This window comes from Lagopus muta, chromosome 1 (assembly GCF_023343835.1).
Source record: "Lagopus muta isolate bLagMut1 chromosome 1, bLagMut1 primary, whole genome shotgun sequence".
Taxonomy (NCBI): Eukaryota; Metazoa; Chordata; class Aves; order Galliformes; family Phasianidae; genus Lagopus; species Lagopus muta.
The window spans coordinates 60,693,264-60,714,212 of record NC_064433.1 but is presented as its reverse complement, the minus strand read 5'-3'; the positions used below and the strand labels follow the sequence as shown (position 1 = coordinate 60,714,212).

Below are 20,949 nucleotides of genomic sequence, written 5' to 3'. Positions count from 1 at the left end.
AAGCTGAAAAACTCCTTCCAAATCAAGCTGATGCTTTGGAAGTGCATTTCTGCAAGAAGAAGTAACTGTTTAATGGACACCACTGTGGAGAGAAGACAGAAAGAAAAGTAAAAATAGGAGAGATTAAAGTCTGGAAAAGTCTGGCTTCTTTGTAGAGCTGCTGCTTCATGCCAAACTTCTCTGAAGGAAAAAGGCTGGCAACACCTTTTGCCTATAGGTGCTTGTGTTGACACTTAGACCATGGTTGAGTCTCCTGGAGCTGGTATGGACTCCTCATTCAAATACTGTTTTGACTTACAGTAGTATTTCAGGCTCTGCCACCCACCAAACACCAGAAAACATCACAAGGCTATCTGCTCTTTTGTTTTCACTTGGTCTTTTGCATGGGAATTCAGAGCACAAACTCAACGTTATCCTCCCAGATTTTGGTTAATCAGCATGGTATCAAGTGTCTTCAGTCCCCTATAACCGACTTTTGACCAATCCAACTCAAATCAGGAACATCTAATCTGTTCAGTCCTCCCCATCCTGCCTTGGTTGACAGAAGATGAGGACCATTTGCCTAGCACTCCCACTACCCAAGTAATGGTAGAAAAAGTGAAAAAAGCACCATGTTAGTGACTTGAAATTACACACATTCTGTAGCCCTCATACATTCTGAAAGAATCACAAAAGTACCTTGTGATTTTAAATATTCTTAATAGCCGAACACATCTCAACACAGAAATGCCCAGTGGTGACATGATCTTCGTCTCAACCAGAATGGTTTCCAGGATTCCTCCACACACAATGAAACAGTCAAAGCGGTTGAAGAGGGACACAAAATAGGCCTGGAGACCAAGGCTGTACATCTTCAGCAGCATCTCTGCCGTGAAAAGAGCTAGCAGCACCTTATTGGCAGTGTCTCATGAAAAACAAACAGAAACAGATTAAAGAAACTTAATCAAAAGATCATAACAGATTATTGACCCTCGCTTGTAAGAACCCCCTTCCGGGATCAGTCTGAAAGAGTAACGTTATCCAAGCTTGTTTGAAAGAGTAGACTTAAAAGGTGTGGGCATGTCATCCGCAGAAATGTTTTACAAGGATGCTTACAGCAATTCTTATGCATTGCAGATACAGCTGTGATGTATTATACAACCACACAACCTCCGCGGCAGGGATATGCCTTCCTGTGCTCAATCTCCCATCACACTTGTCATCTGCAGATGGGAGCAGGAATAGAAGAGCTGCTGTGCTACCTGCTGTTGCTTAATTAAGCCTTTCAGCTGCTCTCACGTCCAGTGAGGATTCAACTGTTCTGAAGAACGAAGAATTTAAAAACTCATTCTTTGCCACTTTGCTGGTAGTTAGAATTTATCATAAATGCAGTTTCACAGAATCACAGAATGGCCAGGGTTGGAAGGGACCTCAAGGATCATGAATCTCCAACCCCCCTGCCACATGCAGGGCCACCAACCTTCCCATTTAATGCTAGGCTAGGCTGCCCAGGGCCCCATCCAACCTGGCCTTGAACACCTCCAGGGATGGGGCATCCACAACCTCTCTGGGCAGCCTCTTCCAGCACCTCACCTTTCCCTCTGTAAAGAACTTCCCCCTGACGTCCAATCTAAATCTCCCCTCCATCAACTTAAACAATTTCCCCTTGTCCTGCAGTTATCAACCCTTTCAAAGAGTTGATTCCCCTCCTGTCTGTAGGCTTCCTTTAGGTACTGAAAGGCTGCAATGAGGTCACCCTGCAGCCTTCTTTTCTCCAGGCTGAACAAGCCCAGCTCCGTCAGCCTGTCTTCATAGGGCAGGTGTTCCAGACCCCTGATGATCTTTGTGGTCCTCCTACTTTTCCAGGGGAAGACCCTGGAAAACTTATAGATTCCAGAAGCCATCCATAAATTAGAAATCCGATGGCTGCAGATATTCATTTAGCATAAGTTCCTGATTTCACTTACACCCAGTGGAACATCACTTTGGCTAAAAATGAGGGATTCATATCTTTCCCGAAACCTCTCCTTATGTGGGTTGATGTTTTGTTGTGTTGTTTAAGATCCTCCTCAAAAAGGGGACTACTTGCAGCTGCACATGTTCCTTTTACACTCTGTAGCCTAATAGCCTAACACACCAGCTTCTCCCACAGCCCTCTCTCTTAACACTGAACAAAACAAACAGAACCATCACTCTCTCCTCACCTTGAACCTCAGTGAGCCAGTCTGGCTGGTTGTAGTGTTCAGAAGCAATGGTAAGGGTGTTGAGAAACACAAGGAAGATCACCAACCAGTAGAAAACATTGGACTTGACAGCAGCACGGCACTTTCGTCTGCAGAATCGATTCCATCGGCGCCAATAGCGACTTGAAAAATTAGAAAAGGAAAAGTGCTTTTTAGACAGAGATCTTTAGGCTACTGCAAATCTCTGTGAGAGAGACTCTGGTCTTGATTCATTGCTTGAAAATGGTAGGGAATAACTTTAAAGTTCACCCTGAGAAACATGCTCTTACTCTCATCTGAGTCGACAGCTGTGATCATCGTTTCTTTAGCTCTAGGAATAAAGTTAGTCCTAAACCAATTTGCAACATTTAAGGGTGAATAAACCTCTTCAAGCAATATCTTAATCTGATTAAGACATCTATCACAGCTACCCTAAGATGTCTTTCAGTCCAATTCCCACAAAAATAATTATTCTTCCTCTATATAATGCCTGTGGCCTGAAATCGAACTTGGCCCAGCCTTGGGATAGTCAACGAAAAGATTCCCACTGTGTACAATGGGAGGTGTACAATTGGAGAGTGAGATAAAATATAATACCCATAGAAGGTATCCAGCAGTTGGCAATGATCAGAAACTAGCGTAATCCCAGAGCTAACTCTGAACAGAAAGATTTAGGGGACCTCAGTACCTTACCTTTTTGCCTGGAGCTAAGGATACCATTTGTTAATCAACAGATCTTTTAAAGTTTGCCTTCCAAGAAGACGTTCTCTTGTGTCACTGATTTCTGAGGGTAATTACTAACCACAGAAGATATTTAAAGCTAATTACACACCTCCTACTCGTCAGAATTTAACTTGCATAGCAACCAGTCTCCAGGCAACACTTGCCACTGTATAATAAAACTAATAGTTTTATATAGATATTATATACATTATACACACAGGTGTCCGTTGTGCTCTTCAGATGCACACATAAACATTACAGGACAGAGGGGGAGAGAAAATCTCTTGGTTAGTCTTTTCTTACATATAATTTCCAGTGATAAACTGTGGCCATACTTGAGGTCAGGGCTCAGTATATAGATAAAATAAAGCCAGGCAATGTGCACACTGCACACCGGCTGAGAATTTTGCAACAGCATTTTAACAGGCAGTAAAATCCTGGCTGTTTTAGCTTTGTAATTAGCTTTGCATCTAGTCTTGGTAGCTCAAGCATTTAATCAGGGCTGCATGTTTAGCAAGTGGACTGTGGACAGGAAATGATCTTTCAATTTTCAAAATGGTCACAACACTGATGTGTTTACATTCTCCTTAAACCATCAGCAATCTTACACAGTTTTCTGTGTATTTTGCACTAATGGAGAAGGAACATCACCATGTGGTGGTACAAATGTTTTCTTGTGCTTACACTTGACATAATTAAACCCATGGACTGTATGAATGTGATCGAGTATGCAACACTCTGCAGAGGGATGCGTACTGGCAATATATACACATGCAGATTCCTGAATTTACATTACTGTCCCTTATTTAAGTAACATTTTAATCCTTGTCTCAGTTCCTGTGAAAGCTAATTTACTTTTCTATAAAATTGACATTGAATTCAGAGTTCAGTGGAGGCTGCTGGACTCCTGCAGAAGAGGCAGAAATGGAATGGGATGTCAACAGTGAAGTTACATGGATTTGGTCAGCTTTTACAGAGAAAACCCACAGATGATCACCAGCAGATTGATGTACATTGTTAAGAGCTTTAAGTCAACAGAAAGGGAAGTATCACCAGAAAAGCTTCACATGTCTCACAGTAAAAGAGAGCAATTCACAAATAATCTCAATATCAAACTTTGTCAGTTGAAAGACTTACAGTCAAGCAGCACAGAGTAATGGAACCCAGTGTAGGAAACAGAACTTTGAGCTGACAGGGTTGATGTTATGGGCACAATGTAATTATGTGGCAGAACTTTTTTCCTTCTGCTTTAATTTTTTATGGTTCAAGATGCAGAGGTAGCAATCAGATACATACTTTTCAGTGAAATATTCTCAGTAGTCCCTGTGCCTTATATCAGTATGAAATTTAGAAAAAGTATATTATTATTTAGTTTGACTAACGATTGACTAAAATCTACCAAATGTGGCAGCATGCCCTAGAATCAAGACTGTACCCCACAGAGGCAGGAATAAGCCATTCCACAAGGTAAGGAACAAAATCAGTGCAAAGGAGGAAAACAAAAGTTACTTACCTAAATTTAGATTTGGAGATCCGATGCCTGAAAGATAAGAATTGCCATTAAAGTCTCTGAAGTTTTTCCACACCTCCTAAGGCTTTTATGAGAACAGCAACAGAAAGAAACAAGCTCAATTAATTTTTTGCATGTATACTCTTTTCCTTTGGAATCCCCCGTAGGCTCTGGACAGGATTAGGATTCCCTGATATCCAAACCTGTTTTTTGGTGGGAGTTATGAAGCAGAAGTCATGCTGTGATAGGAGTCTACCACCTACTAAGATCAGCAAATAGCCTTTTTCTTGGGTAAAAGTATGGCCTAAAGCTAGGGTTACTATACATCTGCTACTAAGTTTATTTTTTGAGTATGACTCTTTCTTTTAGTCACTAGTTGTTTATATACCTGTATTAAAATATATATGACATATACACACAGACATATTGCATTCACATATCACCTGTCACTTCAAGATGTATAAGCACATTATGAAATCATGGGGAAAATAATGTTTTCTTTTTCTCCTAGCAATTGAGGGAAAAGCAGTATACAGTGATTGTTTTCATACTTAGATAATAACACTCATATTTATTTGTCTTTGTTATCTGTGTAAAGCAATCTGAATTTAAATGGGCTGAACAATCAGAAATTCTGTCGCTGTCAATGAAATTCTGGTTATTAAGCTCTCCTGAAAGTTGAGCCATGCTCAAACTATATACATGTCTGACTATCTAAATCCATGCACTCAGGATCATTCTCTTCAATAATGCCATTAGTTTTATACAAGAAGTTACAGGCAAAGCTAGAGACAAACCCTAGTTATATAGCTGCTATCTTGCCCTGCTTGCCCCTTGTCCTGTAAGTCCCAGAAACTCTTAGACTGTCTTGTGGTATGTACAACACTAGTACAGGCAGAGAGAGAACAAAGGTATGTGGATACAATGACATTCACCAGAGATGACTTAGGGAGCTTCAAAATCCACTACCAACAACAAAAGAAATGAAGATTTGGAGAGTGACTGTGAATGAGACTTTCCTGCTGAATGGAAGTATTTCTTAAGGTTCCCGCTATGATAGGAAAGTGATTCATTGTTGACAACAGTCAGCAATGGTCTCCCTGCACTGGCTTAAAAATGGAGCTGTGTTAGCAGACACAGGGGAAAGCAATTCTTAAAGCATCCAACGCTACCTCCCGTAGTAATCTTGAACCTGTTTGAGGACATTGGTCACTGACGAAAAATGATGGGTCAGTTTCCTTATGTGGAAGAGATTTTAGTGATAGAAGCATTTCACCAGCAGATGGTCCAAGTCAAAATAAATAAAAATAAAAGCTTTTGCACTGAATACATCCTTCTTGCTATGTCACAGGCAGCTTGTCTAGGCCACATACTAGGCAGCAGCGTGGTTTCAGACACATGCAAGAATTATTTTGATAAAGAAGAAATAACGCACTGGCTGAACAGAATGCTAAACTATGCTGAGGAGACAATGGAACTGTAATAAGAATGGCTGGTGAAGCATCTACACAGCATATCCTTAATATTAATCTTCCACAAGATTCCACAATCTCACCATCTTACTGAGAAGTCCTGCTTAAAGTGGCCTGCCTACTGTAATGGATCAGATTTAAAGGCAACAGGAAGGATCAGACAAGGCCAGGAGAAAGAAAGAGAATAAAAATAGTGCAGTGTGAGACAAGGCTTGGTGCTGAAAAAAGAGAGGGAAGACTTTCACAGGAGAAAGCTTCAGGTGGGGTGGAAAGAGAGCAAGAAAGATATAATGGGGTACTCGCCCAGTAGAAAGTAAAAGACAGGGAGTATGAAGTCCTCTGATGACCTCTCTGATGATGGCTTTCCAGTGAGGGAGCTCTGCTGCATTTAAGGGATCTTTTATTTATTTAAGCAGAAGAGATGTGGCAGGTGTAGTGTTCATCACACATGTGATAATTACATCTTTGGAGCATTATGAGCAACAGCCAAGTGCATTCAGTGCTCCGACAGGTTAGCTGTTCCCCCCGCCCCACTGCCTTACTGTTATGGCAGAAGGCTTTATCACAAGTGGGTGTGATATATATATAGAACAGGACAAGGGAGGAGGAAGAGATTTATATTTAGAGGCAGAATCCGAGAATGAAGTTGAGTTTTGGAAACACAAATTGTGCAATAACTGTTTTTTAAAATATTATGCCCTAATCTGAAACATATTTTTTACAATGACACCTTCGCCTTTCAGAATGAGGGTTAACACCATACACAGAATGCACATATGGCATTTTTCAAGTCATCAAATGGCCTCTTTGTGACATTCCAAACTGGCACTTGCCAGGGGTTCAGAATGAATCAGATCCTCTGGTATAGTTTTAAAAACAGATCTCTTGTACTCCTCATACTGTAGATGTTTTATGTCTTTGAAAGAAAGGAATCTTCCTCAGGTGGAGCTCTGATATGTCTTGAGAAATAGTTGTTGGTTATTTTTTTCCAAATATGATATTAGAGCTTATATGACAAATATTTCAGATCACTACTGAGTGTTTTTGTCATAGGATCCATGTAACTCAGATTACATCTTAAAAAAGATGAAATCAGAAATCAGGCCTTTACCATTTGAGTAGCTATGTTCAATTTTCTAAAACTCTTCTAAACCTTACCTGGTTAAGGTAAAGTTACCACATGCGGATAAAACAGTGAAACACAAAAATTTTATCAGCATAAGATTGGGACAGTGAGCACAATTCAGATACATCAGATTCAGAGATATCCCATATTCTGAGAGATAAAGCAGCACAACAAAACCTTGGAAAGCATTCTTCCCTTTCTATCTTCCTGCTGATGGAAGGGCATTTCTTTGTTCTAGTAGGGATGTTGGAATCCCTGAAGAATAGATGTCCACCCTATTCCTACACATTCCTAGGACAAGAGTATACAGTGACATAACATTTTCATTTCCTAATAGCCTCTCTGTAAAATGAAGTCTTAGGGATAAGTTCTACCCTCAGCTACATCTCTGCAATTTGTCCCGAAGCAATGGACCTTCAGCTTGCTATCTTCGCTACAATACAATTAATACTGCAGTATTATACAGTGATACACAATGATCATTTCTCATTTCTGTCCGTTTATTAAAAGCTTCAAGCAAAACACTCTATCCCCAGAGAACTTGAACTATGAAGCGGATTGAAATCAAGCACTGAAGAGCATGCTGACCCAAAGGAGTGATGCTGGGTTTAAGACAGAGGTGGCTGTTTGCTAGCAGCAATAAGAATCTAAACAATATCCTTAAGGAAACTGGATCTATCTATTTTAAAGTTTAAGTGGTTTGCTATTTATTAGGCCTTCTTGATCTGGGAAACAGACTGGAGAAACAGGCCAGCACTTAAAAGTGAGAGAATAGCCCTGCTCCCCCTTTGGCAAGTCACAGGTAAGGCCTGTCACAAAATATGAAGCAGGAAGATAATGCCTCCTCCACAAGGGCATGCTGCTGTCCTGAGACATGTACCTAGAACTGACGGTGAATAACAAGAATGCCATGCTTATAAATAAACTGGAGAGCAGTAGTGAATGCTGATATGAAAGGGTTGCTGCCATGCGTTTTCCTTCTAAAGTCAGCAGAGGTTTCAGAGCTTTTGGCAAACTCTTCTTTCCGCAGCTCCTGATGTGATTGAGAATTTGGTCCTCAAAGGAATCTATCTTCTCATTAGGTCAAAACCAATGGCAACTGTACTGAACCCGAAAGCAAAATGACCCTGTCTGCTTTACCACTGGCTGCTATGTTGATTATTGCAAGAGTTGCATAAGGAGCTGTTGTACAGACAGAAAAGCATCAAAGGAAAATCACCAATGGTTTGGCTGCCAAGGAAAGCTTCCATTGTCTATATTATTTTAAGGACATTGCATTTTCTGAAAAGCCAGTGTAGATTGTTCATTTTATTCTATCCTCTTTTACTTTTTTAACCCTCTTCAGTGGAAAAGCAATTGCACTGTCCCCCAAATATATGGAAATCCCATCCAGGGTGAAAGTGCCAAGTGGCTTATTATTTCAGGGAAAGCAGATCATTTTAAGTTCTCTTCCTCTTTGAGCTCAAGTGCTTCAGTTTTCTACCACAGCTCCATGAAACTTAAGTTTCCACAAAGGTCTCTTTTTAGCTAACATATAAAAGCAAGTTCTATTGTGGCACTCCAGGTCTGCATGGTTGTATTAGAAAATTAGCATTCTGGTTGTATTGGAAGATTATATACGCTGCCATCCTGCGCAGAACAGATTACTGTTGATTATGAGCAACAGCCTGCCGGCAGGAATTTGAGGCCTGCTGAGCCTCAAAGAGGCTCAGAGAAATTACTCACTACTAGGCATAAGGCTGTCCTGTAAAGAGAAACCCATTGCTCCTAGTTTTGGGTTTACCTCACTGATACTTGTAGAGAAAACACATTTCTTTGTACCTGGAGGCAACAGGTTATTAAAGTTGTGACACACCAGAATTAAGTAAGTTCCACTTCCTGACCTTGAGGATAAAAGCTGTTGTGTTTCTACTTCAGGACAGATGTCAGTGCAGTACAAGGCAATGTCATGACAGAGATGACACGCTGTGGAATTTGTGGGACATTTTTCAGTGCTCCATGGAACCCCACAAGACCTTTTTTTTTAAAAAAAATTTGGACACATGTTAAAGATAGCATCATTTTAGGAAGGAAAATACTCCTTTCCACAGCTCACCTGATGGCAGCGGAATTACTAAGGATGAATACGAACAAAGTTTGTGTTTGCTTGTGTGTTTTAGTTTTAAGAAGCTGGATTTACACACTAAGCAAAAAGATTAGATACTACATTCCTCCTGAAACTCCTGCTGGTTTAAATCTGGCATTGCTCCAGACAGCACAGATGATAGTATGGATACTATAGGAAGAAAAGCTCCTTTGAAACGATCAGTAGGAGACAGCCTGTGTTTGAGAGGTAGTCTCCTGATCTCACGTAGCATATGTCTCTGTGGAGCTGAGAAAGGCTGTCAGGGAAGATCTCCTTTTCCAAAAGGCATGCTTGAGACTGGCTTCTCAAGCAGATCTTTCTGTCATTCACAGATGATGCTTTTCAAAGCTCTGCAGCTTTTTATAAGAACAAAAAGAACAGCCAGTAATACGGAGTTATCTTTAATAAAAAGACATTCTCCTTCAGTCTCCTAGGTACGCTTTCTTTTTATCACATGGATATTCAGATGGCAAGGTCAGCCTGTAACCATGGTGGTGGTGTTGCTGAGGTGATTAAATGCCCTAACAGCTTGATGCCACTAAATAAATAAACATATTACCTCTGCCTCGAAATCTCCCTGATGCTTCAGTCATGTCTAGCTGCAGCTTGCCCAGTGCAATTTCTGACCCCCAGGAAGAACGTGTTTATAGCAAGACAGTGGGGACTTCTGGCCATTGGGTGACTTTAGTAGGCTGGTCAAAATCAAAAATCATCTGAAACTCAACACATGAAACTCAAAGCTGAACAGAAAACTTCTCTAGCCATTTCAGTTCTAAAAGACAAACTTCAGAATGCAGAGGAGTGCTCAAGAGTCTGGGCTTAACCTTCAACTACAGTAAATCAGGATGTCATGATCACAATCCTTGACACTTACTGAAAGTTCACTGGTACTATGTGAAGAACACATTTGAAAAACCCAACTTCCCAGAAGAACTACTTCTATCCTTGAACAGCACTGAGTTAATTATTGGATGCTCTGGCCAAATCCTAATGCTCTAAGTCATGTTCCACCAATGTTACTTACTACTCAAATCAGTTCTGAAATCCCTGCTTACATTTTATATATTACTGATGGAATCAGAGTTCAAGACAAATCAAAATTTACCCATAAGAGAGGAATTTGCAGCTCCACAAATTTACAAAACCAGGAAGCACTGACAAATTTGTATTTTGATCCACACTTTCAAATGCAAAGATACAGTCATTCATTTTCCTGGTTGAAGGTTCCCATTCATCTCTTGGAGATGAAAAGCAATCTCCCTGAGGCCTTGAGGATTTTGAATGTCCTTGGGTAGGGGGTGTTAAAAAAAATCCCCTTCTCAACAACAGATTTCAATTTCCCTACTATATGCCTACTATATGGAATGAGGCAAGGAAACTGTTTTTCTCTCTCAATCTTATATGTACTGCTTTGGTGACACTTAGGCACAATTTTAAGATTTACAACATGGGAAGAAGAAACAAAGTTCCATTTTCTTGTCATCTTTCTTTGCTTTGTTAAAATGCATTGGATACAGCCATTCCTTCTCCTAACGCTGTGGGCATAGTGTGCACTGTGTCAGACCATAGGACTGTCATTCTCCCGTGGATATGTTGGATCATTTTCAGTAAACTACATTCTAAGTCATGTTTATGTTTAGAATTGGGTTAAACTTCAGTTCTCCTGGCTACATTCCAATTTACAGAATTATGTTCTCCTTGCCAAAATTCCCCATACTGTTTCAGCGCAAAACAAGTTATCTATCATACACCTCCTTATACACTCATGTCCTTTCTCCTTATGTTTTTAAACACCTGTCACATTTTACCCCGAAGGTAGCTAAACTCTAACACTGTGAAAACAATTGCTACACATACAGTTCATGAAGTGTTTTAGGATCCTCTGGGATTAAGGACATTAAATGAATGCAAGCTGTAATATTAAAAATATATGCAACTTTATATTAACAGTTCCCATTGTTGTTGGCACTGTGTAGCACCAGGGGACCCATTGTGTTAGGAACCATAATTGCAGAAGAGAGATAGTTCTCCAAATCAGATCCAGCTGGAAGAAGTGGTCACATATCCAGCTGCTGCTTCCTATTATGTGACAAGAGCACAGGCAGCTAAGTGAGGTGCTAAAGAGAGAGCTCTAACTGCCTTACTGCTGTGAATAGACCTTGACTGGTTCCTTCTGAAAAGAGTTCATAATCTAAACCAGACTCAGCAGGTAGACAACAGCAAGCAGGCGAAGGAATGCTATCATACTTTCTTCTAGAGTTTGTAAGCCACTGGCTGACACTTCCAGGAAAGCAGACTGAATTTATAACATATTCCACACATCACGTCTTATAATGCAGATAACATTGCTTCCTTTTCAGTCTGTAGAGGAGAAGGCCAGGGGTGTTTGAGGGAGATACAATCAAGGTTTATGAAATCATGAAAGTGATAGATTAGCTGAATGCAGAACTGTTGATCATCGAATCTCACAGTATAAGGAGGAAAGGGCATTGACTGAAAGTAGTAGTATATCAGCTTAAAACAGATACACTAAACTACTTGTCTACACAGCAGGTAGCGAGCAGCTGAAACTTGCTGCCACAGGAGACTGTGAGGATAGGCAGCATTAGCAGTTTCAGATAAATCCATGGCTGACAGGTCCATAAACGGCCTCTCAAGGCAAAAATGAGAAGCATCTCCTCTAAGATCTCTAACACAAAATCATGAATTCAGGAGCAGAAAAGTGGAATAAAAGGCAGGAAAAGACCAGGCTTGCATGCTTCTCCTCCTGTTACTGTCAGGGTCTGAACACTGGACCACAGGCCTAACGAAACAGAATTCCTCTTAGGTAGTTATGATCAGCAGTTGATCAAACAGAAGGGCTCAAAGTATGTCCAAGGACAGGACAGAGCCTCAAAGTATTCCAGCACAGTGCTTAGTCCAGTTTTTACAGAAATTAAAGAGGGTAAACATATTTCCAGGCAGCATAAGGTCCATTCTTATTTAAGTAATGCAAAAGGGAAGAAAGGATTCCTCTGGTCTATTCATGCTCACAGTGAAGCTAAAAAACATATCTTACAGTATAAACGTCTTCCATAAGTGCTATCTCACATGTTGTTGAGTCTGTCTACTTACTACAATGGTGTAATTTTGAGAAGGCCTTACCCCCTCCCAACTGCTGTGTTTATTTTTCACTATGATGTGCTCAGCACTTTAAGGGTATAATTCAGGCTGCAGGATGGAAGCTATCATGTGTATTTCAATTACAAGGCACTGTAAAGTGCAGAGGAGCCATTAGAGAAATTAAAATATACTGGTCAATTCCACTGTTTGGTCTGCATATACTGAATTTGATTAACTATCACTAAAGACCAATTTTAAAATAAGAACACTTATCCATTAGTTCTTCTTTTAGCTACTATGCAAACCCAGCTCTGCTTATTGTGGGAATTCTGTGATTTATTTATATCTGTGTAATCCCAGAGGCTATCTACTAACATCCAGAGTGAGTTTACATTGCAATTAAGATAAGAACTGGGATTAACAGATCTTCTCCACCCTCTTTTCACCCATAGTGTGGTTTCCTTCCCCTTAACGAGTTTAACATTTGCCTTGGCTTTAAACCACCAAGCTCAAGCCAGCACCTGCACACATATAACTGTGTATATGTACTCACGCTAGCCTAGCACCGCAGTTTTCTCCTTCAATATCTGTTCCAGGGACGTTGTCTGTGTTCACGGACTCGGTCTCACTGGTGGGCATGCTCACTGTAAGAGTCAAAGGGAAGAAAAAGAGAGGGTTGGCCATTAGAACCTGACACATCTATTAATGAATCACATCAGTCTTATTGAAAAGACCCTCCGCTGCAGCTCCAGAGGATCAAGCGCTTAGCTGAGCAAGTCTACTGCCTCCCTGCACAAACAAAGCTGGGCTGGTAGACTTTTGGAATACACACTGCTTACTCAAATGCTAAAGAAAGGGAAAGAATCAGCTGCTTGCTTTCTTTTTGAGTCAGTTCCTAGGAACTGTTATGAATGAGAATCACTAAAAACGAGAGAACCTGGCAAAAGCAAGAAATAAGCATTTGCTTAATTCAATGAAAACTTACGAAGATGCCTCTTCACCTGCACCAGCACAACCGTTTTATTACCCTTTCCAGTCTCTTCTGGAGTGGAGTGCAAATAGCAAGTACCAGACTCAGAAGGAATCCAGATAAAAGGTTTCAGTTGGCCTGATAGCAAGTTCCACATAAATAATACTGATGGCCCATGTACTGTATACCACTGTTAATGGGTTTTAACCTTGCATTTAGAGCCTGAACTTATAGGGGTAAAGAGGGGAATTCAAACTCTCAGACCCTTTCAGCTATTACCAACAAAGAAACTAATTAATATGAACTGTGGCAGAGATTTTATTTTGACAGTCATCAAATAAGAACTGGACAGAATCTCCTACACTTTTACAGAAATATAATGGAATAACCATCAAATGAAAGCAATCTTAGGTGTGAACCTATTTCATTAGGATTCAAGAAGGTGTCACATCTTCTATGCGTTATGAAACCTTAATATTTTATTTGCTTCTGTAGATGAAAAAGATTCACTGTTTCCATTACATGAATTTCTCCCAGCTCCTATATGAACTGTAACTCCTTCAACATACTAACATTCAACATATGGTGGAAGAAAGGACAGCATTCAATGTGTCTCTTCCCTTTTCACCTCTTTTCAAATATACAGAAAATGACATTTTCAACGAGTAATGGAAGAGTTAGGCCTCTGAGATGGGATGTATACCACAGGTGAGTCTTGATAGTACATGCTATTAGCTGTGGGAGAAGCTTTAATAGCTTGTCAAAATAGGTTACTCATTAATAAAAAGTATCTAATAGTAAGTCCTTGATTAAAAAATAAAAAAAGGAGAGACAGAGTAAATATGCTCTGCATTCCAGTTGGGCAGATGTTTAATGAGCTATGGGCTCAGAAATCCTTTCAGAAGCTACAAAGATATCAGAAGGTTCTTCCAAAGAGGTACTGGGTTCTTGCTTTGAAAGCATTATAAGCATTATGGCAGAAATGCCTCTCAAAATCTTTCCTGCACACAATCCCAATAATGCAAGTGCTTCCAACATATGTCTTTGGAAATCTATAAGTTCTTGTATTGTGTTATTCAGGAACACAGACCATATGAAATAATGGTCTCTCTAGCACTCTTGACATAACCATGAAATACTGTACTCTAATGGTGCCTGTTTCTTTACAAAGACTAGATGTTTTAACAAATCTTGTCTGTTCAGAAAGATGAATAAAGAAATCAACTGGATTCATATTTTGATGTGCACAGAAGAGTCAAATAAACTGTAAGAAAAAGAGACATTCGTAATTAAAATCTTCAAATTTTCAATCCAGATGAAGCCCATCAGGAAAAAAAAAACAAACACCAAAACATTGATATTTGGTATGCCATCTTTGAGGATGAGGTAAAGCACTTTCAAGACATATTTGAGCTTATTTGCAAATGGGAAACAATCTTGAAGACATTAGCAAGAGATTGATTTGCAGAACAGCTTATTATCTTAAGTGCATGAAGAGGACACTGCACAAGCAATAGCAAAAGCAAGGCACGCACATGCAGAAATACACAAAGATACATTATGTGTCAGTCTTTATAGAGATATATAGACAAACACACATACAAATATGCGTAGTGTGGACACCAAGTGCAGTGGAACATTACCATGGGTTTCTGTGGAGTGACTAAACCAAGAAAACTTTTCTTTCTTCTTATCAGGCAAGCCAGCTGGAGTGCTTCCTTTCACAGACAAGATGGTCAAGTACCAGGAACAAGACATCAATAGAGAACATGCAGCCAGTGACAGGCAAAAGAAAAAAACAAGGAACTCAGCTTGCACATGACATCCACTTCTCTCAGAAAACTTCATCACGTGAATTAAAAGTACAAAATGAAAAAATAAGGTACATAAAAATAAAAAATATAATATCAGACCATCAGAGGATAACCTCCCCTTGCTTTGTGCTCTTTTTAAAATTTATCTTCTGAGAATAATAAGTGGTTGAACTGAAGTTTATGGGTGAAATCATTTTTCCAATGATTTCAATGGCAAAAGTCTTCTTGTTTGACTGTCTGACTACTGAAATCAATAAGTCTAAGGCACTCACAACATATCCCAAAGTTTTCCTCTAATCTTTAGTTCCAGGATCTGGACCAGCCCATTTTTGAATCAGATTTCTTGTTCTTTTTTTCCTAAATTTTTCCAATATCAAGAAACTTTCCAAAAGTGATGGAGATGCTAAAGAAAAATTGTTGGGATAATTACATTTCTCAGTCTTTTCTCTGTCTTTTCCATGGTTCAGGCTAGTTGCTGACACTAACTCCCAAGCATTCACTGCACTGCACTGTTGGTAAATGTTAAGGACAGTAAAAAGTATTACAAAGCTATCATGTATAAGAAGAATGAGGGCCAGAAGTTAAAGGCCAGGATGGACAGGAGATTTGGGCCATAATCTCAAACATGGTATGTTCTCAGCAGGACAACCACTTAATTTTATGTGGCACCTCACATCATCTTCAGTATCATGGATAGTCATGTGCATAGCTGCTATGAGGTTCATTTAGGCCAGTTAAAAAATCCTCAAAACTGAAGTTGCCACAGAAGATTTATGTATAAACTGGGGCTGAATATGAGATGAAGTAGACCAACTGTTGCCCACACAGCTTTCTTTCTGATTCAGTTCTCAGAGATGCAGACCTTTTGCCCACAGCCCAGCTCCAGTCTAGAAGCAAGGCAGGCATTTTCTGCAGTCAGGGTAATTAATTATTGGAACTATGCACCAAGAATGTTGGTAGTGAATCCACCACAAGAATGTGTTAATCATGAAGAGATGTTTTTCTAAATGGTGGGCTCTAGTCCAGACCAGAGCTATCAGGATCATGCTATATGGACTATGCCATCTCAGTGACTTCTTCCTCTTTGTAATTTTGGAAGTTGAAACAAAAGTGCATTTCCTCCTATCTAGACACAAAGTGACTTAGTGATGGAAATTCTGGTGCCTCACCTCCTGCTCCATATGTGATCAGTGACATATGCACTCTTACAAGGGCTGTTTGCTGTCAAGTTCAAAAAATCAACTCATTGTACCCAGATCAGAGGTCCCCACAGGGCTGGGTTCTGCCAGATGCAGTGTGGGCCTTGACCTTCAAGTAGATCCATAAATCTTCCATCTACCACAGGCTTTGCCTTGCAAGGCAATTCAGTATCCAAACTACACCACAGGCATTGTATCCTCATGCGCACAGTTCAACTGCACACCTGATACCTTGGGATATTAAGTTATATCTTAGGGTTGTAGTTGAATGACTGAATACCTATACTGTAGAAGGTGACTCCTTGGCACATGTGAGAGCAGGTTGTTAAAAGAATGAGAAGACATTTCCACCAGACAGTTTGCCTTTGCAGGACTGCACCAGGTGCAGCAGTGCAGCTAACAGTGAGATGAGCACACTGAGTTGGCAGTTTGCCTCAACCAAACCAAACCAAACCATACTATTCCAAACCACTGCAGTGAACTACTAACAACCACATAGGGCTAGAATACCTTTGGGCAGCCTGGTCTAGAGGTTGGCAATCCTACCCACAGCACGGGGGTTGAAACTAGATGATCTTTAACTTCCTTTTCAACCCAGGTCATTCTATGATGATGCCATAGAAGATATGCAATCATGGTGGCTTTGCTTACATTGCAATCTTTTTCTGAATTTACCTTTAGTGAGCACATCCATAATTCACTCAGGTTGATGGAATCTCCCATTAATTACACATTTCCAAGGTAGCATAGGAACTTCTTTCCAAAGGGAAGTGAAACAGCTTTTAAACCATGCAGGTATTTCATGATTTTGATAGAGTGCAAACCATGATGACCAGTATGTTTTATACTCTACAGTCGCTGAAATATTTGCACTTCTTACATCTCTCCACAGCATGGTTCATCTCTGAATACAGCGTTTTCCTCCTGGACTACCTAAACTCTGATTTCACATTACTTACATAGTATTCCTACAGCAACTAAAGCAGCAAATGCTGTCTAGCTGCTTCCTTAAAAATAAACCTGAGATAAGCTTCATGTTGTGTTAATTCTAGCTCTGAAACCTAGTGGACAGAAATAAGGACAAAGTCTGCAGTCTGTGAATGGTTGTAGGCAGATGTGCAAGACCCTTTGAGAGCCTCTGTTCCATGTCACCGGCATCAAGCTTTGATACCAGCCCTACACTTGCACTAACATATGTCCCTCCAACCAAATGCCCTGTGGACAGGTAATAAATTACTAGATGGCAGGTTGCCAAGAGATAGCCAGCTGCTCAAGTAAAAAGATAGACAGCACTTTCAAATCCCCTTCAACGTAGCACTGAAATATTTTGTGCCTTTCCACACTTAGGGAATAATATATATTTGCATTTCAGAAACATCACTACCACTGTTGCATTTTGCATTTGTGGCAGTCTTGTCATCTTGACAGTGGAGGTAATTCTAATATTCAAATTTATCTCCATGGATTATAATGTTGCCACACTTGCTTGTTGCTGAATCTGACTTTAATGAATCTTGCTGTGAGAATTTAAAACCTGGATAAGATGATCCCTGGGCAAAGGATACCAGGTTCCACAAACATAGACAAAGCACACACATGTCACAGATGTTGATAGGATACATTACTAAATGACTATGCAGATCTTGATGTTAATTTTAGAACTGGATATGTGAGAAGCTGCATTGCCTGACTTGACATCTCTGATTCTATTTGAGCTATTTGAGTTAAGCTCCAGAGACAGACAGGTTCCTGTCACAGGTTTTCTGAGTGGCTCCCTCTGCCGCATGGACAGGCTGGGCATTTACCTTAGACACCTACACTGGGTACCGCACTTGGAACAGTGAGATAACTCAACAGTGTGTTCACTCCTATTCAAAGAGACCTGCAGTGAGTTTTCAGATTAAGAAAAGGAAAAATACACCTCAGTATGTATTCTGAAGTGCTCATTAGGACTCCAATTCTTCCAGCACTCTAATTTCTGCTGGTATTGAATGACACTGCAAAATAAGGCCTAAGTCACCCCTTTTGCCCATGCTGCTAGTTGAGATCAGATTAACCTGATGTCACTGCCACTTTATTGTGTAACCTTGGCCATATGACCAAGTCTTTCTCACATATCTGTTCCATTTCTCTAAAATGGGGATTATAATTCTGCACTCACCTTGCAAATCTTTTTGAGATCTGTGGATGAAACACATTACACTAAGCCCTAAGTACTATAGCTATTACTGATGCTAATGCCTCCCGAGTGGGAATCCGCAGAACTATAAAGCAAATCGAAAGAGCAAAGAAGTCTTGTGAATTCTCCAGCTGAGATTTAAGATTTTTTTTTTCCATCAAGCACAACAAGAATAAATTAAAGCATTCAGGCTGCTCCCTTTACCAGAATGTGCATCAAGTGAATGACTTTGTCTGCCCTAAGAACCCCGCTTCCCAAGGTGCCTCTCCTGCCCATCATTCCACAAATGAGTTTATGGACAGCTGTCAGAATCTCAATAGGCTCATCTTTTTTTTTTCTTCAGTGGAGGGCTCTCATTTTAATTAATATGTGAATATTGCTTAGTTTTCCTCTTCTTATTGCCTGTTCAGAAATGCTGTACTCATTCATCTTATTCATTAATGTAAATAAGATACAGCTTTTATTCTGCTACACGAGTTCACTGTCTCATGAACAATCAGTGAGTGTTCTTAAATGCAAGCAGCATGCACAGAGTAAATCATGCAGAGGTAAGTGAATATTTTTCTCTAGATCAATTCCTGTTTTTTTTTTCCAGGAAAATGTAATAGTTGTGGCTATTATATGGGATACACACATATAGGATATATGGGATACATGGGATATATGGGATACAACATATTATACATGTGGGGAATGCTGTCAGAGTTTTTGTTTGGAAAAGGAGCTCAGTTATGCAATAGGAAGGCTTCTACAGGAGAAGAGGAAAGGGAACTTGGAACCGGGCTCTTGGTGGTTATGTATCTCTCAAAGACAGACACAATGCATCAGTAAATCTAACACTATAAAAAACACTATAAAAACACTATAAAAAAAAGTCCAGAAAAACTGTGAAAATGCTTATCAAGGACTCAGAGGCCAACACCCATAAAGACGGCATTACACACAACATGACATTAAATACATGTAACAGAAACATTCTGAATAACCTAATTTTGGGTTATACAAATGACTGCAATTGGCAGAAGAGAGGGAGCTTGAGCTGCAGTTGCACTCAAGGTCAAACCCAGGAGAGCAATGAAGAGCCATGAAGTGGTTGTCAGTTGCATCTGCTTCAGTCAAAAAGACCTTGACACCAGTGCGTAACCAGCAGCAAAGACAGAGCAGCTGGGATGCAGCATAGGGTTTATTGTTGCAGTAGAACTGGGCTGAGAAGACCGGTACAGTGCAGCACAGCTTACCAACAGGCACAGGGGTAGAAATATTGCTAAATACTGAGATGGTGCACTGTAAGTCTCACATTTCACTTTATATACATATAAATATTTTACAGTATAAATTGCAACATCTATCTTTCATATAGAAAGCCTTGCTTTCACATGTCCTTCTCCCCTTCCTGAGTGTCACCAAAGGCAGGTTTACTTTCTATGACATTGAGGGGACACAGCCATGGGCTTAGCAAACTTATATGATCCACAAAGAGGAGCAGGGGAGAGAGAGAGAGATCTGTATCAGCTGTGCAGGCATGTGATTAAGAGATCTATCATTAACACATGCGGATTACTGGCACCTACAAATGCATTATCTTGCCGCCAGCTAATCTTCCTGGGACTTATTTTAGTACAACAAACATCTTGTCTACCTTAAACAGGCATATTTCAGATTAAATACTCCAATTTTCTGCTTCTTACAGTATAATCAACTGCAATATGCATCATTCCACAATTTTTTCTTCATTTTATCCAGTAGGGAGAACGCACATTTCAGAAAAGCACAGCCAAACTTCTGGCCCTGACAAGAGACAGCCTTTGCAAGCCTCTGACATATATATTGACTGATGTATATTTGAAAGGAAGAACTAAAAACTCTCTGTGTGCATCCCTGCAAGAAGGGCAGAGGTAGTTTTTGCATAACCAGTGGTGTCTCAAATAACTCAGAAGCACAGGGCCTTCCAGAAAGGAGTTTAACACTGTTACAAAAAGGCCAAATTAATGATTTCCCTGGGTAACTGCTGGTTCTGCTGTGCTAACACCTTAGTCTGCATTAGGAGCCCATTGACTGTTGTGCAGAGTTTCTGCCTTCAAGAGCTATGAGAGCAACCTGCGTTAACCCCCTGCAGTGAAAGACAGATGGGCTGGGTCACAGAATGACAGAGCTGCTACCAGAACAGATCTTGAAAGATGCCTCTCCCCTAAATCTGGATCCTCGTATGATATCCTAAACTTGTTTTCTCATCTGATAAATGTTTTGTATTGTTTGTCTTTGCTAGGAACAATAGCCAATGCACCAAAGTGCAAGGCATTGACTTGCCAGGATGTGGTTTATAGCCTCATTTTCTGCTCTCGGTCTGATACTTTTTAGCACAGAATTCTGGAGCAATTCAATTAAAAAAAAAAAGAAAAAAGAAAAGAAAAGAAAAGAAAAAGGACAGTGAAACAACAGAGGATCTATGACATTTTCAAAAATACTTTGTGCTAGTGAAGAAATCAGAACTGCACATTCCAAGTGGGTCTGCAAGATCTCTCTCTCAT

General features: G+C 40.1%; 1 protein-coding gene across 17 annotated transcripts in view; it reads right to left on the bottom strand.

Annotated features, from left to right (window-relative positions):
- Window positions 1-20,949, bottom strand: part of CACNA1C (calcium voltage-gated channel subunit alpha1 C) — a 479,128-nt gene that overhangs the window by 108,412 nt on the left and 349,767 nt on the right. For 10 of the 17 annotated variants that reach the window (XM_048945488.1, XM_048945383.1, XM_048945421.1 and 7 more), the window contains exons 10-14: window positions 14,873-14,947; window positions 12,813-12,903; window positions 4,438-4,464; window positions 2,184-2,344; window positions 679-904 (exon numbers count right to left, since the gene is read on the bottom strand). In XM_048945488.1, coding sequence (XP_048801445.1) covers window positions 679-904; window positions 2,184-2,344; window positions 4,438-4,464; window positions 12,813-12,903; window positions 14,873-14,947 — 580 coding nt within the window. The remainder of the gene's footprint in view (window positions 1-678; window positions 905-2,183; window positions 2,345-4,437; window positions 4,465-12,812; window positions 12,904-14,872; window positions 14,948-20,949) is intronic. The other 7 variants (XM_048945500.1, XM_048945454.1, XM_048945428.1 and 4 more) reach the window with 1 other exon arrangement.